This window comes from Momordica charantia, assembly GCF_013281855.1.
Source record: "Momordica charantia cultivar OHB3-1 chromosome 8 unlocalized genomic scaffold, Mcharantia_2.0 BLBB01000008.1, whole genome shotgun sequence".
Taxonomy (NCBI): Eukaryota; Viridiplantae; Streptophyta; class Magnoliopsida; order Cucurbitales; family Cucurbitaceae; genus Momordica; species Momordica charantia.
Genome location: NW_028275166.1, coordinates 25489379 through 25504652, shown reverse-complemented (window position 1 = coordinate 25504652; position 15274 = coordinate 25489379). Strand labels below are relative to the sequence as shown.

The 15274-nt window shown below is 33.6% G+C and overlaps 1 protein-coding gene across 5 annotated transcripts; it reads left to right on the top strand.

Moving 5' to 3' along the window:
• Positions 1 to 325: 325 nt before the first annotated feature.
• On the top strand, positions 326 to 9107 carry RSH1 (RELA/SPOT homolog 1). Of its 5 annotated transcripts, none has more exons than XR_015792872.1 (24): positions 326 to 663; positions 960 to 1150; positions 1810 to 1989; positions 2095 to 2160; positions 2259 to 2351; positions 2450 to 2581; positions 2681 to 2782; positions 2865 to 2942; positions 3023 to 3094; positions 3338 to 3445; positions 4280 to 4377; positions 4673 to 4733; positions 4820 to 4882; positions 4985 to 5041; positions 5121 to 5222; positions 5419 to 5577; positions 5693 to 5824; positions 5900 to 5986; positions 6120 to 6191; positions 7507 to 7593; positions 7688 to 8129; positions 8310 to 8371; positions 8447 to 8542; positions 8656 to 8744. XR_015792872.1 is itself a non-coding variant. In XM_022299582.2 (24 exons), exons 1-24 carry the CDS (start codon positions 614 to 616, stop codon positions 8795 to 8797), a joined length of 2673 nt encoding a protein of 890 aa, XP_022155274.1. In that variant the 5' UTR covers positions 326 to 613; the 3' UTR covers positions 8798 to 9107. The 5 variants fall into 5 exon arrangements, 4 of the variants coding, with proteins under 4 accessions (XP_022155274.1, XP_022155275.1, XP_022155273.1 ...); XM_022299582.2 differs by having other exon boundaries at positions 1027 to 1150; positions 8474 to 8577; positions 8656 to 9107; XM_022299583.2 differs by having other exon boundaries at positions 8474 to 8542; positions 8656 to 9107.
• The last annotated feature ends 6167 nt before the right edge of the window (positions 9108 to 15274 follow it).

Genomic DNA, 15274 nt, shown 5'->3' with positions numbered 1-15274 from the left:
GAAACTAGATATCGTGCAGTAAGTCGATTGATTTTGTTATGTTGTACAATAAATTCACAGGAGTATGAATATTTATTTTATTTATTATTTTATAAAAATGATGTGGAATTATCGATATTAAATAATTATTTACAAAAATAAAATTATAGTACGAGTAAATAAAGAGAAAGTAGGTACTCACCTAGTGCCGAAAATTTTCACCCCAATTAACACCTTAAAAATCCAACTCAAATTAAAGAGAAAAAAAGAAAATAAAAGAAAACACTCATATTAAATTAAAAAACAAAATTATAAAAGGGGGAAAATGGGGGAAAAATCATAAAAATAAAATCATTATCGAACGGCATTTGTGTGGCCTTGGCTGAGCTCAACATCTCTCTCTCTTCCTCACTATTATCTCTTGGCCTTCTTCGCTCAATCCCCTTTGCTCAATTCTCTATCACCGATGCGTTTCTGTGTTCGAAGATTCACAGCTACAGCCGCTTCTTCTCCCTCTGCGTTATGATTGTTGCCGTGAATGAGATTTCGCCGGTGGTCTTGATTTTGAGTGTTTTCTTTCATCTTCGGCTCTCTTTCGACGGGAGTGGTTGTTATTTAATGCTAGTTGGATTCAATGAGATTTCTCTCTTCGACTAGAGATGGCATCCGCTCCTTCGATGTCAGGTATGGTACGACTTGTGAATTTATTTTGTGTTTGCTAGCTTCAGAAATGACGCGAGATGAATGAATTTGAGGATTTGCGGCAGGGGCAGGGGTTTTCGTGATTTTGAGCGCGAGCGAACTGGATTGTTTGTCTTACTTGAGATAATATTTGGTCTGTTGTGGAGACTTTGTTGACTATATTTTGATATAGTTTTTTCAGTGGGGGGGAGGGGGGGGGGTGGGTAAGTAGTAGGGAAATTTAGCCTATTGGCTGTAGAGATTTTGAGATTGTGACGCGTAATTTTCTGAATTTGTAGTTTCTTTAGAATGCGTGAATATTTGTAAATTCTCGAAAGGCGATGGAAGTGGTCGATATGATTGCAGTATTCTCTCGTGTGCATGGAAGGCTCCGAGGGCGTTGACGGGTTTTCTTGCAAGCACGACCCATTCTCTTCCGTGTTCATCTTTCTTTTATCCGAAAAATGGCAAAAGAGGCAGAATAAATTCTGTAAGTGGCCTGTAATGCTTGAATTATACGAATTTTGACCATTATGTTACTTTTTATCTCGTGCTTAAGTAGATTCTCTTATGTTGGAATTCTCTCACAAGGTACTGAATTGTGTATTTCGTTCACTCTTGGACAATTCGTGGAAGTCATCCACTTGTCTCGTTATCATGTTTAGTTCACCTTTTTCCTTCCCCATTTTACATTTTGATTAGCTATTTTTAGAACATTTGCTGAAATAGTGAATAGTGCAACGATTTATATTTAGTTGAAGGGTGTCCATAGTTTCTCTAAGCCATCTTGTTGAAGTACGGTAATTTAGACATTGGTATAGCTTTTCTCTCCCAAATCCTCTTCCAAGGAAGGGGGAGAAAAACCGTCATGCCGAAAAGTATCATTGCAAATCTTCAGGTACCAATCAAGCATTTCTTTGAAGTAAAATAAGTCTCGTTCAAGTTTCAAGTGACAATGATTTAGTTTGACACTACTTACTTCCAACTCTATTGCACGGAAGTTACTGGAAAACAACGTACTAAATACTAATGCAATACTAATGCCAAATTATTACAGCATCTGATCCTGTATTGTATGCCTTGATAGAGATCTTTCAGAGCAATTCCCTTTTCTATAACAATGGTTGTAAACTGTTTTGTACGTTTCAGAGATTTGATTCCATCAATGTAAGGGGATGGTATTCCAATGAAGTTACCAACCATGTACATCATGTAAGGTTACTTAAATCGAGCCTACTTAATGATATTTGTAGAAGGAAGAAATTCTGTTGCTCTTCATTCTTGTCTTCAGATGCCTTTGATGAGATTTCTCCCGAAGGTTTGTGGGAGGTACATATTATCAATAGCCGAGTGTGGTGACTCTATAATTTACTCATCAAGATGGAATATCCCTTTAGCTTTATGTTTAGCTAACTTTTTGCTCCCCAACCTCAGGACCTTAAGCCCACTGTCTCTTATCTCTCACCCAAGGAACTGGAACTGGTGCATAATGCTCTAAAGGTGAGCTATCGTACTAGCCAAATTTATTATAATTTTTTATATGTACAAGTTCTAAGGTGCATGAGCCCCACGTTCTCCCCTCCTATGGTTGGGTATAGCTTGCTTTTGAGGCTCATGATGGTCAAAAAAGACGTAGTGGAGAGCCATTCATTATTCATCCAGTTGAGGTTGCCCGAATTCTTGGGGAACTCGTAAGTTTTTCATATCTTTCTTTTCTTTTCTGGTAGAAAAAAAATATTTGCAGACTTGCAGTCCAGGATCAAATATAGTTTTTTATTTTTAATATTAGGAATTAGATTGGGAGACTATAGCTGCTGGATTGCTGCATGACACAGTTGAAGACACAGATGTTGTTACCTTTGAAAAAATAGAAGAGGAATTCGGTGCTACAGTTCGTCACATTGTTGAAGGGGAGACTAAGGTTGCTTAGTTTTTTTTGTCTTACTATTTATGTTTCTCCCTCTTAGCATGTTATGCTCAATGACCTTCCCAGTTGATTTTCACCTTCTTTTCCAATTAGGTGTCTAAACTTGGCAAGTTGAAGTGCAAGAATGAAGGCAATTCAGTACAAGATGTAAAAGCTGATGATCTGCGACAGATGTTTTTAGCCATGACAGAAGAGGTGATATTTTTGTAATTACTATTGTCAATGTCATCATTTTTTCATGAAGCTTTAGGGAAACTAAGGGGAGCTTTTGTTGCAGGTCCGTGTGATCATTGTCAAATTAGCAGACCGCTTACATAATATGCGCACTCTTTCACACATGCCCCCACATAAGCAGGTTGCATATTATCTTTTAAGCGTATATGGCCGTTGACCTTGTATTTGGTACTAGATTTAACACTTTTGCTTCATGTCCAGTCCAGCATTGCAAGGGAAACATTGCAGGTCTTTGCTCCTCTTGCTAAGTTGCTGGGTATGTACCAGATAAAGGTATGACCATTATTTCTCTCTTTCATTTTTCTGTTTGTGCTTTGCTAGATATTCTACTGAACTAGAAGTTGTTAATGTTGGTTCCTAAACAGACGGAAAAGAATGCATAATTTGGCATTCATCTCTTTTACCTGATTTGTAATACAGAACATACCCATACTTCTCTTATCATATAATTCATGACTCTTTCTTTTCAAAGTATTCTTATATCATTACACCATTTTTTATTGATGATGATTGCAGTCGGAACTAGAAAACCTTTCTTTCATGTATACCAATCCTGAAGATTATTCCAAGGTCAAAAGAAGAGTTGCAGATCTTTATAAAGAACACGAGAAAGAAGTGATAGAGGTACTGCTGCTATCTTTTTCATTAAATTCTCTCGTGACTTTAAAAGGGTATCTTATCATGGTTTATGGGAACCTCTTTTTAGATTTAGTTACAAACTAATGAATGTTCTATACTACGTAAGTAACTTAACATTACTTTTCAAATAACCAATATTTCAACCTTCTTGTTTTTATTATGAATGCTGTTTTTAATGGGAATGTAAATGAGGCAAAATGAGAATGAAAATTTATCATGATGAAAAATTGTGGAATCGAAATAAAATTTCTAATATTAAGTTTAATAAAACTGTTTTGAAATGGGAATTAAAACCAGGCATATTCCAATTTGTTTACCAATAGTTAGAATGAGAATCAATTTAAATCAAATGCGAGAACCATTACAGAAGTAGAGGTACAAAGAAGATATAAGACGAATAAAACATATCGGGTTCCACAAATTTATGAATCAAAATGGGATACCTTACCTTTGGGGTACTTAGATTTGATGTTTGCCAAAAGTCATTTTTGACTGGTGGTGAATACCAATAATTGAAAGGAGAAACATTGATTTTTGTTCTCTTGTCCAATTCCTTACAAGTAAATGTAGCCATATATGGTAATGGAAGTTCTGTCAGCATATAGGGATTGCATGGAATCTGGTTCATGTGGGTATACTATTTAGTTTTATTTTCTTTGTATTTTCTAGATGTAGGAAATAAGTAATTTTTTGTTTCTGGCTCTCCCACAACTGTGGAAGTAACAATTATTCTTCATTGAGTAGATATTTAAATTTGTTCTAAAATGTAATATTCGTTATACCTATCTATGAGGTTTACATTTAACATCATTCTTGTAGGCAAAGAAAATTTTGACTCAGAAGATTCAGGAAGATCAGTTCCTAGACCTTATGACTCTGAGAACTGAAGTCCGATCTGTATGTAAGGAGCCTTACAGGTACAGCTTTGAATGCCTTCTTTCCAGTTTCCACTTTTTTCACTCAATACTGCACTCAGAGCAAAGGTTGGGTTATGCATATGGATAAGAGATGGTTTCTTTTGCTCAGAAGAGTAGGTGCACAGCTCTGCTTCGTTAGATCTGCTAGGGTAGTTGTGTCCATAGATACAATAGGCATTTAAGTTTCTGCTTGAAATGTATTACTTCACCTCTCTGCAAAGTGCAATCTTATGTCCTGAATGGAAATGCAGAATTCTTATGGTGTTTAATAAATACATTGGCAATCATTTTGCAGCATCTATAAAGCTGTTATCAAGTCTCAAGGTTCAATCAGTGAGGTTAACCAGATTGCACAGGTTTGTTTTAATATCCAATATGTCACATAAGATTTGATGAAGATGTCACATTTCTTGTTGTTAGTGACAAGCCTTTTTAAAACCAGCTCCGCATTATCATACAACCAAAGCCATGCATTGGTGTTGGACCATTATGTAGCCCACAGCAGGTAGTTTCTGTTTGTAGCGGTTGAATTTAATGATGTTGTCTATTCTGTAATTACTGTAAGACTACAACATTCATCATTTTTGCATCATTGTATTTTATGTAGATTTGTTACCATGTTCTTGGGTTGGTACATGGAATATGGACGCCTATTCCTAGAGCTGTGAGTTAACTGCAACTTCTCTTAATTCAATATAAAATTGATTGTATTTTGGTGAACATTGACATACTCTTTGTTACAGATGAAAGATTATATAGCAACTCCAAAACCTAATGGTTACCAAAGTCTTCACACAACTGTAATCCCCTTCCTTTATGAGAGTATGTTTCGGCTAGAAGTTCAGGTATTTAAAAATATTCTAGTTTTAGCATGTTTACTTGACTGGTTTTTCTCATCTGACTTGCATTGAGGGCATTTCCTTTCAGCTTACCTCTCTTTGCTTAAACTTTTAGTTTCACAAACATTCGATTTCTTAATGTATCATTTCTTACTTGTTGGTTGCATCTTGAAGTTCATAAAAATAATGCTTATTTTGGCAGATCAGAACTGAGGAGATGGACTTAATAGCTGAGAGAGGTATTGCTGCTCACTATTGTGGGGGTGGGCTTGTAACTAGTCCAGTTAGACATTCTATGCCCAATACCAGAAGTTCAAGAGGGAAAGCTGTCTGTCTTAGTGATGCAAACATTGCACTCAGGGTATTTTTTTTTTTACCTTTTCCTGGTAGTAGGCTTTCAACGTGTTAAGCTACACCTTTTGAGGGATTAGTCTGGAGTTGATAATTTCATGTATGAAGTCCTTGATTTCTTCCAGATTGGCTGGCTCAATGCTATAAGAGAATGGCAAGAGGAGTTCGTTGGTAACATGAGCTCAAGAGAATTTGTGGACACTGTAACCAGAGATTTATTAGGCAGTCGAGTCTTTGTTTTTACACCAAGGGGAGAGGTACAAATCCCTAACTTCAAAACCTTTCTATGTCATGCTCATTAAGTTTTTATAACTGGTTCAATACATATGCAGATTAAAAACCTACCTAAAGGTGCAACTGTAATTGATTATGCATACATGATACACACTGAAGTTGGTAACAAGATGGTAGCTGCAAAGGTAATTTTTTAACTATTGACTGGAAGATTACCTTTCCACTGACACAATACATATGTCTCAGGACAGATGGACTATGCCTGTGTTTCTTGATAGACTGGATCTTATTTTTTCATGCGTGATATCTGCATTGCAGGTGAATGGTAACCTTGTTTCTCCAATGCACGTTCTTGCTAATGCAGAAGTTGTTGAGATAATCACATATAATGTAAGTTGCAAATTTGAATTATCTTTATATTATTAATAAGAATTGCAGGTTCTTGCCATATCTTTTAGCTTTTGGGAATCTCTTGCCCCTAATGTGGATTGTATGGTATTATTTTTAATAAATTCTCTTGTTTATATCCACAGAAAAGGAAAAGTAAAAACATAAATAGAAGTAAAGATATATACAAGATCGGTGCTTAAAACGGTTGCTTTGCTATTTTTGTGTTTCTGCATATGCCTTGAATATGCTGATATTTGACATCCTTACGTATAGCAATTGCTTGCTGAAGAATATATAATATTATTTAATCTCTCCCAGAGCACGAATAAGAAACCAAAAGTAAAATATGAAAAAGTCAGTTGCACATAGTTGCAATGTCAAAGTAGACTCTGTTTGGCTTTCTGGGATTGTAGTATGATGTCAGATGTGCATGTGCTTACCTTTGAAAGCTAAATTTTGTCATCTCTTGTGTCCACGATCACTGCATGAAATCTTCTAATTATTCTACAGAAACTGATACGATAGTTTAGAAGAGTACTGAGCATTTTCAAATTTGTGTTTTGGAAAGATGACACGCACATACATGTCCTGAAAAGAAATATGATTTTATTAATTTAGTGCTGTCATGCTCATGCATTGAGCTTCCTTCAAGTGGTATGATGTGTTCTGTAAATTGGGCATTTCATCCTCTGCTTTTTTTTCCGGATGTAGTTGAGTTTGATGGGTCAGGCAGTATTTTTAAATATTTTAGTTTTACTTCTTAATTTGATACGTCATTTGTTTCATGACTGGTGAAGTTGTAATGTCGTAACATCAAGGTCAGGTATTGGATATTTGAACAAATAGGTGGTTTTCTGGATATTCACCAAAAGTAAACAAAAAGTGGTGGGGAGGAAGGTACTAATGCAAGATGCCCAGGAGTACGGAGAAATTGACTTGAAAGTGGTGTTTCGTTCCATTTTCTGGAACTCATGGAGTTTGCATGGAGCTTTAGGATCATTTCAAATTTGTAATTAGTTTTCGAGCTTGCCTTAGTATACTATGTGTGTGGTATATGCACCAACCCTTGATAAGATACTATATGGGCATTTTCAAAACCTAATCCTTCCGTTTTCAACTTCACTATTTCAGTTTTGAATTTCTGATGGACAATTGTCATCATTGGGCATTTACCAACATAACTTGTAGGGGGCAAAAAGGAAGAAATAAACATAAAGAGAAGATGAAAAAGAAATCATAGTTCTTGAAATTAGTTAACTTACCAATTTACTCTTCCTTAGCCGGTTCTAGAAGTTTCATTTTTCTTTATTTGCAGGCACTTTCTGGAAAATCAGCTTATCAGCGGCATAAACAGTGGTTGCAACATGCAAAAACACGAAGTGCTAGACACAAGATTATGAAGGTATGATTTGTCATAACTCATGAGGAATATACCATATGGATATATTGCTTTTGTTTTTATTTTCTTTTGCCAATATAATCTCATTTCTTTGCAGTTTTTAAGGGAACAAGCTTCGCTGTCAGCTGCTGAAATAACAGCAGATACAATTACTGACTTCACTGCTGATTCTGAAGAGGAAAGTGAGACAGAAGACATCCCAGTTGTCTCCACTAAAAACAAACCTCTCTGGGAGAAAATTTTGGATATGGTGGATATTTCATCCACTCGGAAAAATAGTAAAGACAAGTTTCAGTCGAAAAACAGCAAGGTTTCTGTTCCCAGAGTGAATGGCAAACATAACCACTATGTAAATGTAAGCTTGAAGGCAGAAGGAGATATTTTATCAATGGGAAATGGGGTCGCGAAGATTATACAACCGTTATACAAGGACGTTTTGCCTGGTTTGGATAGTTGGCAAATCAGCAAGGTTACCTCTTGGCACAGTCTTGAAGGGCACTCTATCCAATGGCTTTGTGTTGTTTGCATAGATCGAAGAGGTAAGTCCCGCTCTCTACTGTATCATAAGGTATAGATAGTATGTGATTCACCCATAATGCTTTGAAAAATATTGCTTTTTTGGAGTTTATGCTTTTTTGTTGGAGATTAGAACAGAACAAAACTACTTTCTGTTAATCTAGCTAGTTTAATTAATAAATATGGTAGAGCTATAATTTCAGGCATAATGGCTGATGTTACAACAGAGTTGGCAGCAGCAGGCATCACTATTTGTTCCTGCGTGGTGAGTATTAAATTATTGTTCCGACATGTTTGGTTGAACATCTCCTCGTTCTTAACTCTGTATCTATCTAAGTAGCTCCTTCATTATGAATGAAATGATCAGGCCGAGATGGATAGAGGAAGGGGATTGGCCGTCATGTTGTTTCACGTTGAAGGGAACCTGGACAGTGTGGTAATGCATAACATTTGCTTTCTCTCAGTGTACAAGTTCGTGCGCCCATGCATCTGTTTATGGCCAGATTGTTTTTATCTTTGGAACCCTGATAATGTAACCAACGATCTCAGGTCAACGCTTGCACAAGGGTCGACACAATCTTGGGCGTCTTGGGATGGTCAACAGGTTGCAGCTGGCCAAGCACAGTGGAAAACCAAAACTTTCTCGAGTGCTAAACGATTTGGGACTTCATCGAAAGGGAGGAACCGGTAAGTCCCCAAAAAAAAAGAAACCTTTGAGGAGGTAACTACTTCACCTGAGAAATGCATGGATTGAGTTTTGAAGTTTTGTTCCCTGAGGAAAAGAAAATTCCATAATATTTTTTATGGTAGATTTTTGGTAGTTAGTCCCATTATGTTTATGGAAAAACCAAATAAAGTTGGTAGTGAATTGAGTTTTAGTATGTGGATTCAGGGCAGTGTGTATACAAAAAAGGAGTGAATAGGTAAAGGCATTATACTTTGTAAAGATACTATTGAGGAGGATAGAGTTACAATTTTACCCACAATTTGTTCAGCTCTCATTTCTAAGCGTTTATATACATTGGCTTTGAACTTTGGATGGCAAAACATAGAAATAAAAAAGAATCATAGTTGGATTGATTTTGATAGCAAAATGGAAAGAAAATGTACAGTATCTTGGTAAAAAGTACTAGATTTGTACATTTCTTTTTTCCAATGGGTTCATTATTTATTATTATTACTTTTTTAATACAACTTGTGGGGGTAGGGAATCGAACTTACAATCTCATGATTGGAAGTATATGTCAATTACCGTTGAGCTATGCTCATTTTGGCAACGATGAGTTCATTTTTAAAGATGATAAATAATAAATAAATATATATAGTTCTAAGTTGAATTATCGGACAAGCATGAAAGTGAGGACAAAGTAATGTTAAAAAGACCAATGTTAATTTGTTAGAACAATATTTATTGAATCGAAATCCAAATCCAAATTGGGCTGGGTCGGTTCAGTTTTGACCGGAATCGATTACATCCCTAATCATAATCAAAATAGTCGGAAATGACTAACCGTAATAAATACATGACAAGTTTAAAATTTTGCTTGTGAAAACTGAAAACGATGATAGAAAAATGTGCGTCTCGGACGGTTGGTTCTAGAAATTTATACAAAAGATGACAGTCAAAGACCGTCACTGTTGAAGATATCAAACTTGGACAAATCTCATAATATTGTGTGGTTGAAGACGAACCAAATGCAATGCAAGTTAATAGTAACGGTGATTGGACTGATGAAGTTGATAGAGGAACTGGAAAGAATAAATTATAAACTCCAACATATCTAGTACTATAGACGATTACATTATCAATAAAATCATTACATGTTCATTACATGTCGTTATTTCATGAGCGACCATTTGTAATCTCCTAATTATCAATCCATCAATAGAGTGGGGGCATAAAAGAAAACGAGAGAATTTCATATGATGGAGAGTTCCCAACTTTCTAAGTTATTTATTAAGTATGTGTGTTTAGATTATGCAAAATAGGTCTAATTTGTTAAATGTGAGTTTGGAGAGTTTGGATGTTATTTTGTTAAACCTGAAATGTGTTTGGCGGGTAGATTTGGAATTTATAATAATAATAATAATAATAGATATTTCATATATTAATTATTTGATTGAAACTATTAAAGTTATATTAAAAGTTTTGTTTTCTTATGAAATTTGGAAGTATAATTTTCGGTGTAAATAAAAAAGGTAAATATATTTGTTCATCCAATTTTTTCAATAATTATTTTATACAAATTTATCCAATATGTAATTTATCATAAAAAAAAAATTATCAATTTTTATTAAATTATTTGTTCATCTTTTACTATGTTCATATTAATATTCATGGTTCCATCTCAAAACTAATTGACGATGAGAGAAGTAGTACATGTCTAATATAAACAAGTTCATTTTCTTTTCAATGTGGGATTCTTAACCATTCATAGATCAACAATTTGACATTAGAGGTCACCTACTTAATATAGCTCAACGAAAGTTATTCTACCTAAATGGGTCGTGGCCTGACCATGTGAGGCTAGAAGTCATGACCAAATAGGTCATAGTTCGATTAGGTGAAGGCAAAAACCACCTATCTCAAGTGAGTTATACCTCGTACAAACACTTTAATTAAACAAATACGATGGTGTAAAATTAAAAGTCTTAGCACATTAAACAACATAAGACCAGTAACGTGTTAGGCGACCTATCACATCCAGCTACAACATTGGCCTATTTTACATGGTAGCAACATTATTGCAACTATACTCATAATGTACACGACAACTTAATTTAAGACGGTACTAATTTAACTAAGCCTAGGACTAGTTGACCACTCAAAAGTGAGCGGTATGCATGCCTAATGCAATCGTACCAGCAACTATCAAAATTAAGACTCCATTTTTTTTAGTACAACATGTGAGGATGAGAAATCGACCTCATAACTTCTTGGTTGGAGGTATATGCCAATTAGAGCTATGTCCGCTTAGATATGAAAGTCTGTTGGTAAGTGGAGAAGATACTACCATCCTACAACATCAATTTTAAAAAATGATCACTATATTTGATCTTATATTATCCAAATATCGTATTGATGAAAATGTTTTTTTTGGATAGAAATATGAATTAAAAAAATTTTTCATTGGAAAAAATTCTCATTGAATATATTCTAGATTTTCATACCATTGGTTAATGTTGGAATTCGCCTCCTGGGATCTCGCCAAATTCGCACCAATAAAGGGATCGATGAGATCTGCAAAACAGAATAACGCTAAGACTGTTGTGGCTTTTACCACACGGACTCCGATGGTTAAGTTAGTATCGGAGTAGTCGAGTATAGAGTCGGATTTTTAGGCATACCTCTAGAGTTTAGCTTACTCTCCTATTTATAGAGGTCGAATCATAATCCCTCAGTATTTACATAAGTTGAATCATATTCCCTTTTAGGATTTATATAAGTTGAATCCTAATGCACTCAGGAGATCAAGACGGAGTGAGGCTCATGTTGCATTCAGGGCCGACACCAAGTTAACTCGGATCGGGTTGCACGAGGGTTGGGGATAACATATGAAATTCTGGACCATTGGGCCGAGAACTCCTCGACCCCGATCTGGCCTGGATTGTTGGGCCCCGACCCACTTACCTTGTTTCGGGTCCACTCCTTTGGCTTCATTCCTTCTTTTCGATTGTTTAGTCCAATCTCTATTTTCTTCCTATAACACTATTTATCCAATTAGTTTGTAAGATCAAAATTACCAAACTAAGTAAGACAATATACTTGAAGGGAGTGATGATAAAAAATCTCTTACTTGTACCGTAGGAATAAGCGTAAAAGAACTGAGAAATTTAAAGAAAGCAATAAAATAAAGAAACACAAGAATTAACGTGGAAAAACTCCAAATCGGAAAAAAAACCACCACCCTCGAGGAAAAATCCAGTATGTGAAAAATTATTATAATCACACAGATTTCTCTCTCCCAATTATAAAAAACATTCTTTCAAAGTAAATACCGCTTAGTTAACTAGAGCTAGTATACCAAAACACACTTCCTCCCTATACCCGATGTGAGACAACTCTACTACTTGGTTTGGTGAGCACATTCTCTTCTTGTATCTTTCCAACATGGGACAAACTTCAATTCTAATATTTTGTCAAAATCGAACGGAAAAAAATAAAATCACCAATATAAATATAGCTCATGGGTCAGTATATCTCACTCCTTTTCTAAAAGTTAGAAATAAGAGTTTCAATCTCCCATCCTCCTCGTACTTATTATTCTAAAAAATGAAGAAATAAAATAAGTTTTCACATTGATTACGACTACTAAGTCCTACTCTTCAAAAAGAAAAAGGGAGCTAAGTGGCAACTTGGAGAAATTTAAAAAATTTTAAAAAGTTCACGTCCAAGCCTTTGACATTAAACTTTACGAACTTGTGGCGGCTAAACATCAAATTAATTTTAAAATATTAAAGGTTAATTATCCTCTAATTTATAACAAAAGCATTATCTTTAGGTTATTATATATAACTTTAATTTCAATTACTGTAACAAACTTGAGTAGAACACAATTGATTAGAATCGACCAAAAAAACTCAATCACTTTATTAATTAATTTAATAAATTAAAGAAAAAAATTAGAATCTTCCCTAGCCAGCTTGAGTCTTAGAACTAGAAGATGTGAAATCAATGACTCACAAATATCTTATTGATTCTAAAAATCTAGAAAGATTTGATGCTGACCACTGCACGTTTTCAAGGGGAAGATGGTGTGAATTTCTTGAGATTAAATTAACATTACATTTAAAATTTTTATTGGCATTTATCAATATCAATATTACATCACAAATAAAAGTGGTAGTGATTTGAATTTACGATTATTAATAAGAAGATATGTGTACGTTTAATCACTCAAATATGCTCTATGTTAGCAGTTACATTTACGTCTTTATCATTAACCATAATATTAAAAGCCTCCTTGATCCTAATAAAAATTGTTTTTGTCTCTCCTACTTTTCAATGGTATATTTCTACTCACAATGACCACGTATTTTCTAATCTTTTAGGTCCAAAAATTCAAAAAGAGGTAAATTACAAAGAATTAACATTTTACAGTTTCCTCTAATAACTGAAAACTCAAATCTTCTAATTTCCCTCACTGTGTGATGTAATATTATTGAAAAAAAAGGTAAAATTATACTTTTAATTAATTTTTTTTAATAGCAATGATAATTGATATGAACTGTTTTTTTAAGTCGAAAGTTTTTTATTCTACAGTATTTTTAAATTGTTGTACTAAAAAGGGAAATAATAATTTTTTTAATAGACAAATTAAAGCGGCTGGTCCAAGTTGATTAATTAGAGTAAAAAATTTACAAAGCAATGGATATAATCATATTTAAGCTTCTTCCACCAACTCTTAGACTTTACGACTTGTCGACAAACTCAGTCAACCAAAGTGGATTTGGAATGTAATGTCGCCCACCATTTCCAAAATACCAACGGCCTCCCTGGTTTTACTTCTATAACTATCACTTATCTTTGGATATATTCGTCTTTTTAAGTAGTTTAATTCATTCATTTAGCATTACTAATCATTATACATACTGTAATTAAAATAATAATTATAAACATTATTCTAAAAATTGAACTAATAGATAACTAATATGTACACCCAACTGATTATGACATATGTATAAAAAAGTTGAAGAATATTTTAATATCTACCTCTACACATATTATTGAACTTAAAAAAAAATCAATGCACGTGATTATTAAGATGGTAGTTTATTCCTCCCCTGATGTCTCAATCTCACTAAAAGACGTTTATTAGTTTATCAACATCTATCTTGCACCCATTAAAATTTCTCTAATCAATATTAAAGTAGATTATCAATTTTATAAATTAAAGATGATCACAAATACAAAAGTATAACGACTATCATCATTAAAGTCGACGAATGCACAATATAATTTTTTGAGAAAAACTGTTGGGTTTGTAATTACATTTCAAAATTTTTTTTAGTATCTTTATAAACTGCTCTTTAATGTTGTTGGACTCCACATTATTTCTAGATAATCATGACGTGCGTAACAATAAATGTGATTATCATTCGTTTTTCTATAGTACTCGAAATTTTCTGCAAATTAAGGTTAAATGTAATGAGATGGAGTAAATAGAACTTCTCAACCAAACTCAAGGGCTAAGTTTTAGGTTTTGAAAATTCAAGAAGTGACACAAACATGAAAAGTCAAGAAGGTAATTTACCCTGGTTTTTAACTACAGTGAAAAATCATGATTCTCCATAGTTTATGCATACATAAAAACGTATATTTACTGAACCAATAAACAAAAGTATCACATTCGTTTTTATATATTTCTTAGAAACTATTAAAAAATATTAATATGTACATATTTGATGCAAGTAACTCAACTCTGTCTAGAAAAGAATACAGGGTGCTGAAATAAATTAGAATTTTTGTTAAATATGATTAATAAAAATTAATAGGAAATACTAAAATAATCAAAATCACATATGAACCCAAAAATTACATTTACAGATATGTTAACCGTGTAAAAAAAATGAAATAGATTATTCAAAAAGCAAGATATTAAAACATAATTTTTAAAAGTTTATATTAAAAAAAAAAAGTAAAAGGAATAAACTGGTATACAAATCAAATAAGAATGTTGAATAATAACTCATACCTGCTAATATAGCTGAGTAGACAACTTTTTCTAAAATAATAATAATTTGCCTTTGTTTTGTTAATATATATAATAATAATAATAATAATAATAATAATAATTTGCCTTTGTTACATCCATATCTATAATTAGATTTGTTGAAGTGGCATTCATGAAAAGACCACTTTAACAAACGTTGTTGGTGATGAGGTCACGTATATGGAAGACGGCTTAACATTGATTTTTTTTTTTTGTCATATTTGGATAATCTATAACTGTTCTTTTCCCTTTTCAACTTGTTAGTATAAAGTTCAATAATAGAGGGTCAAATGCCAAGGGAGTATAATTGTCTGGGAATTGGGAATTGACATATATATATATATATCTAATTAAGAAGTTGCGAGTTTGATTCCTCTTCCAGTTGTAAAAAAAAATAGAGGGTCAAATTTATTAAGATTAGGAAAAAAAAAGGTTAAATTATAAATTTAATTTTT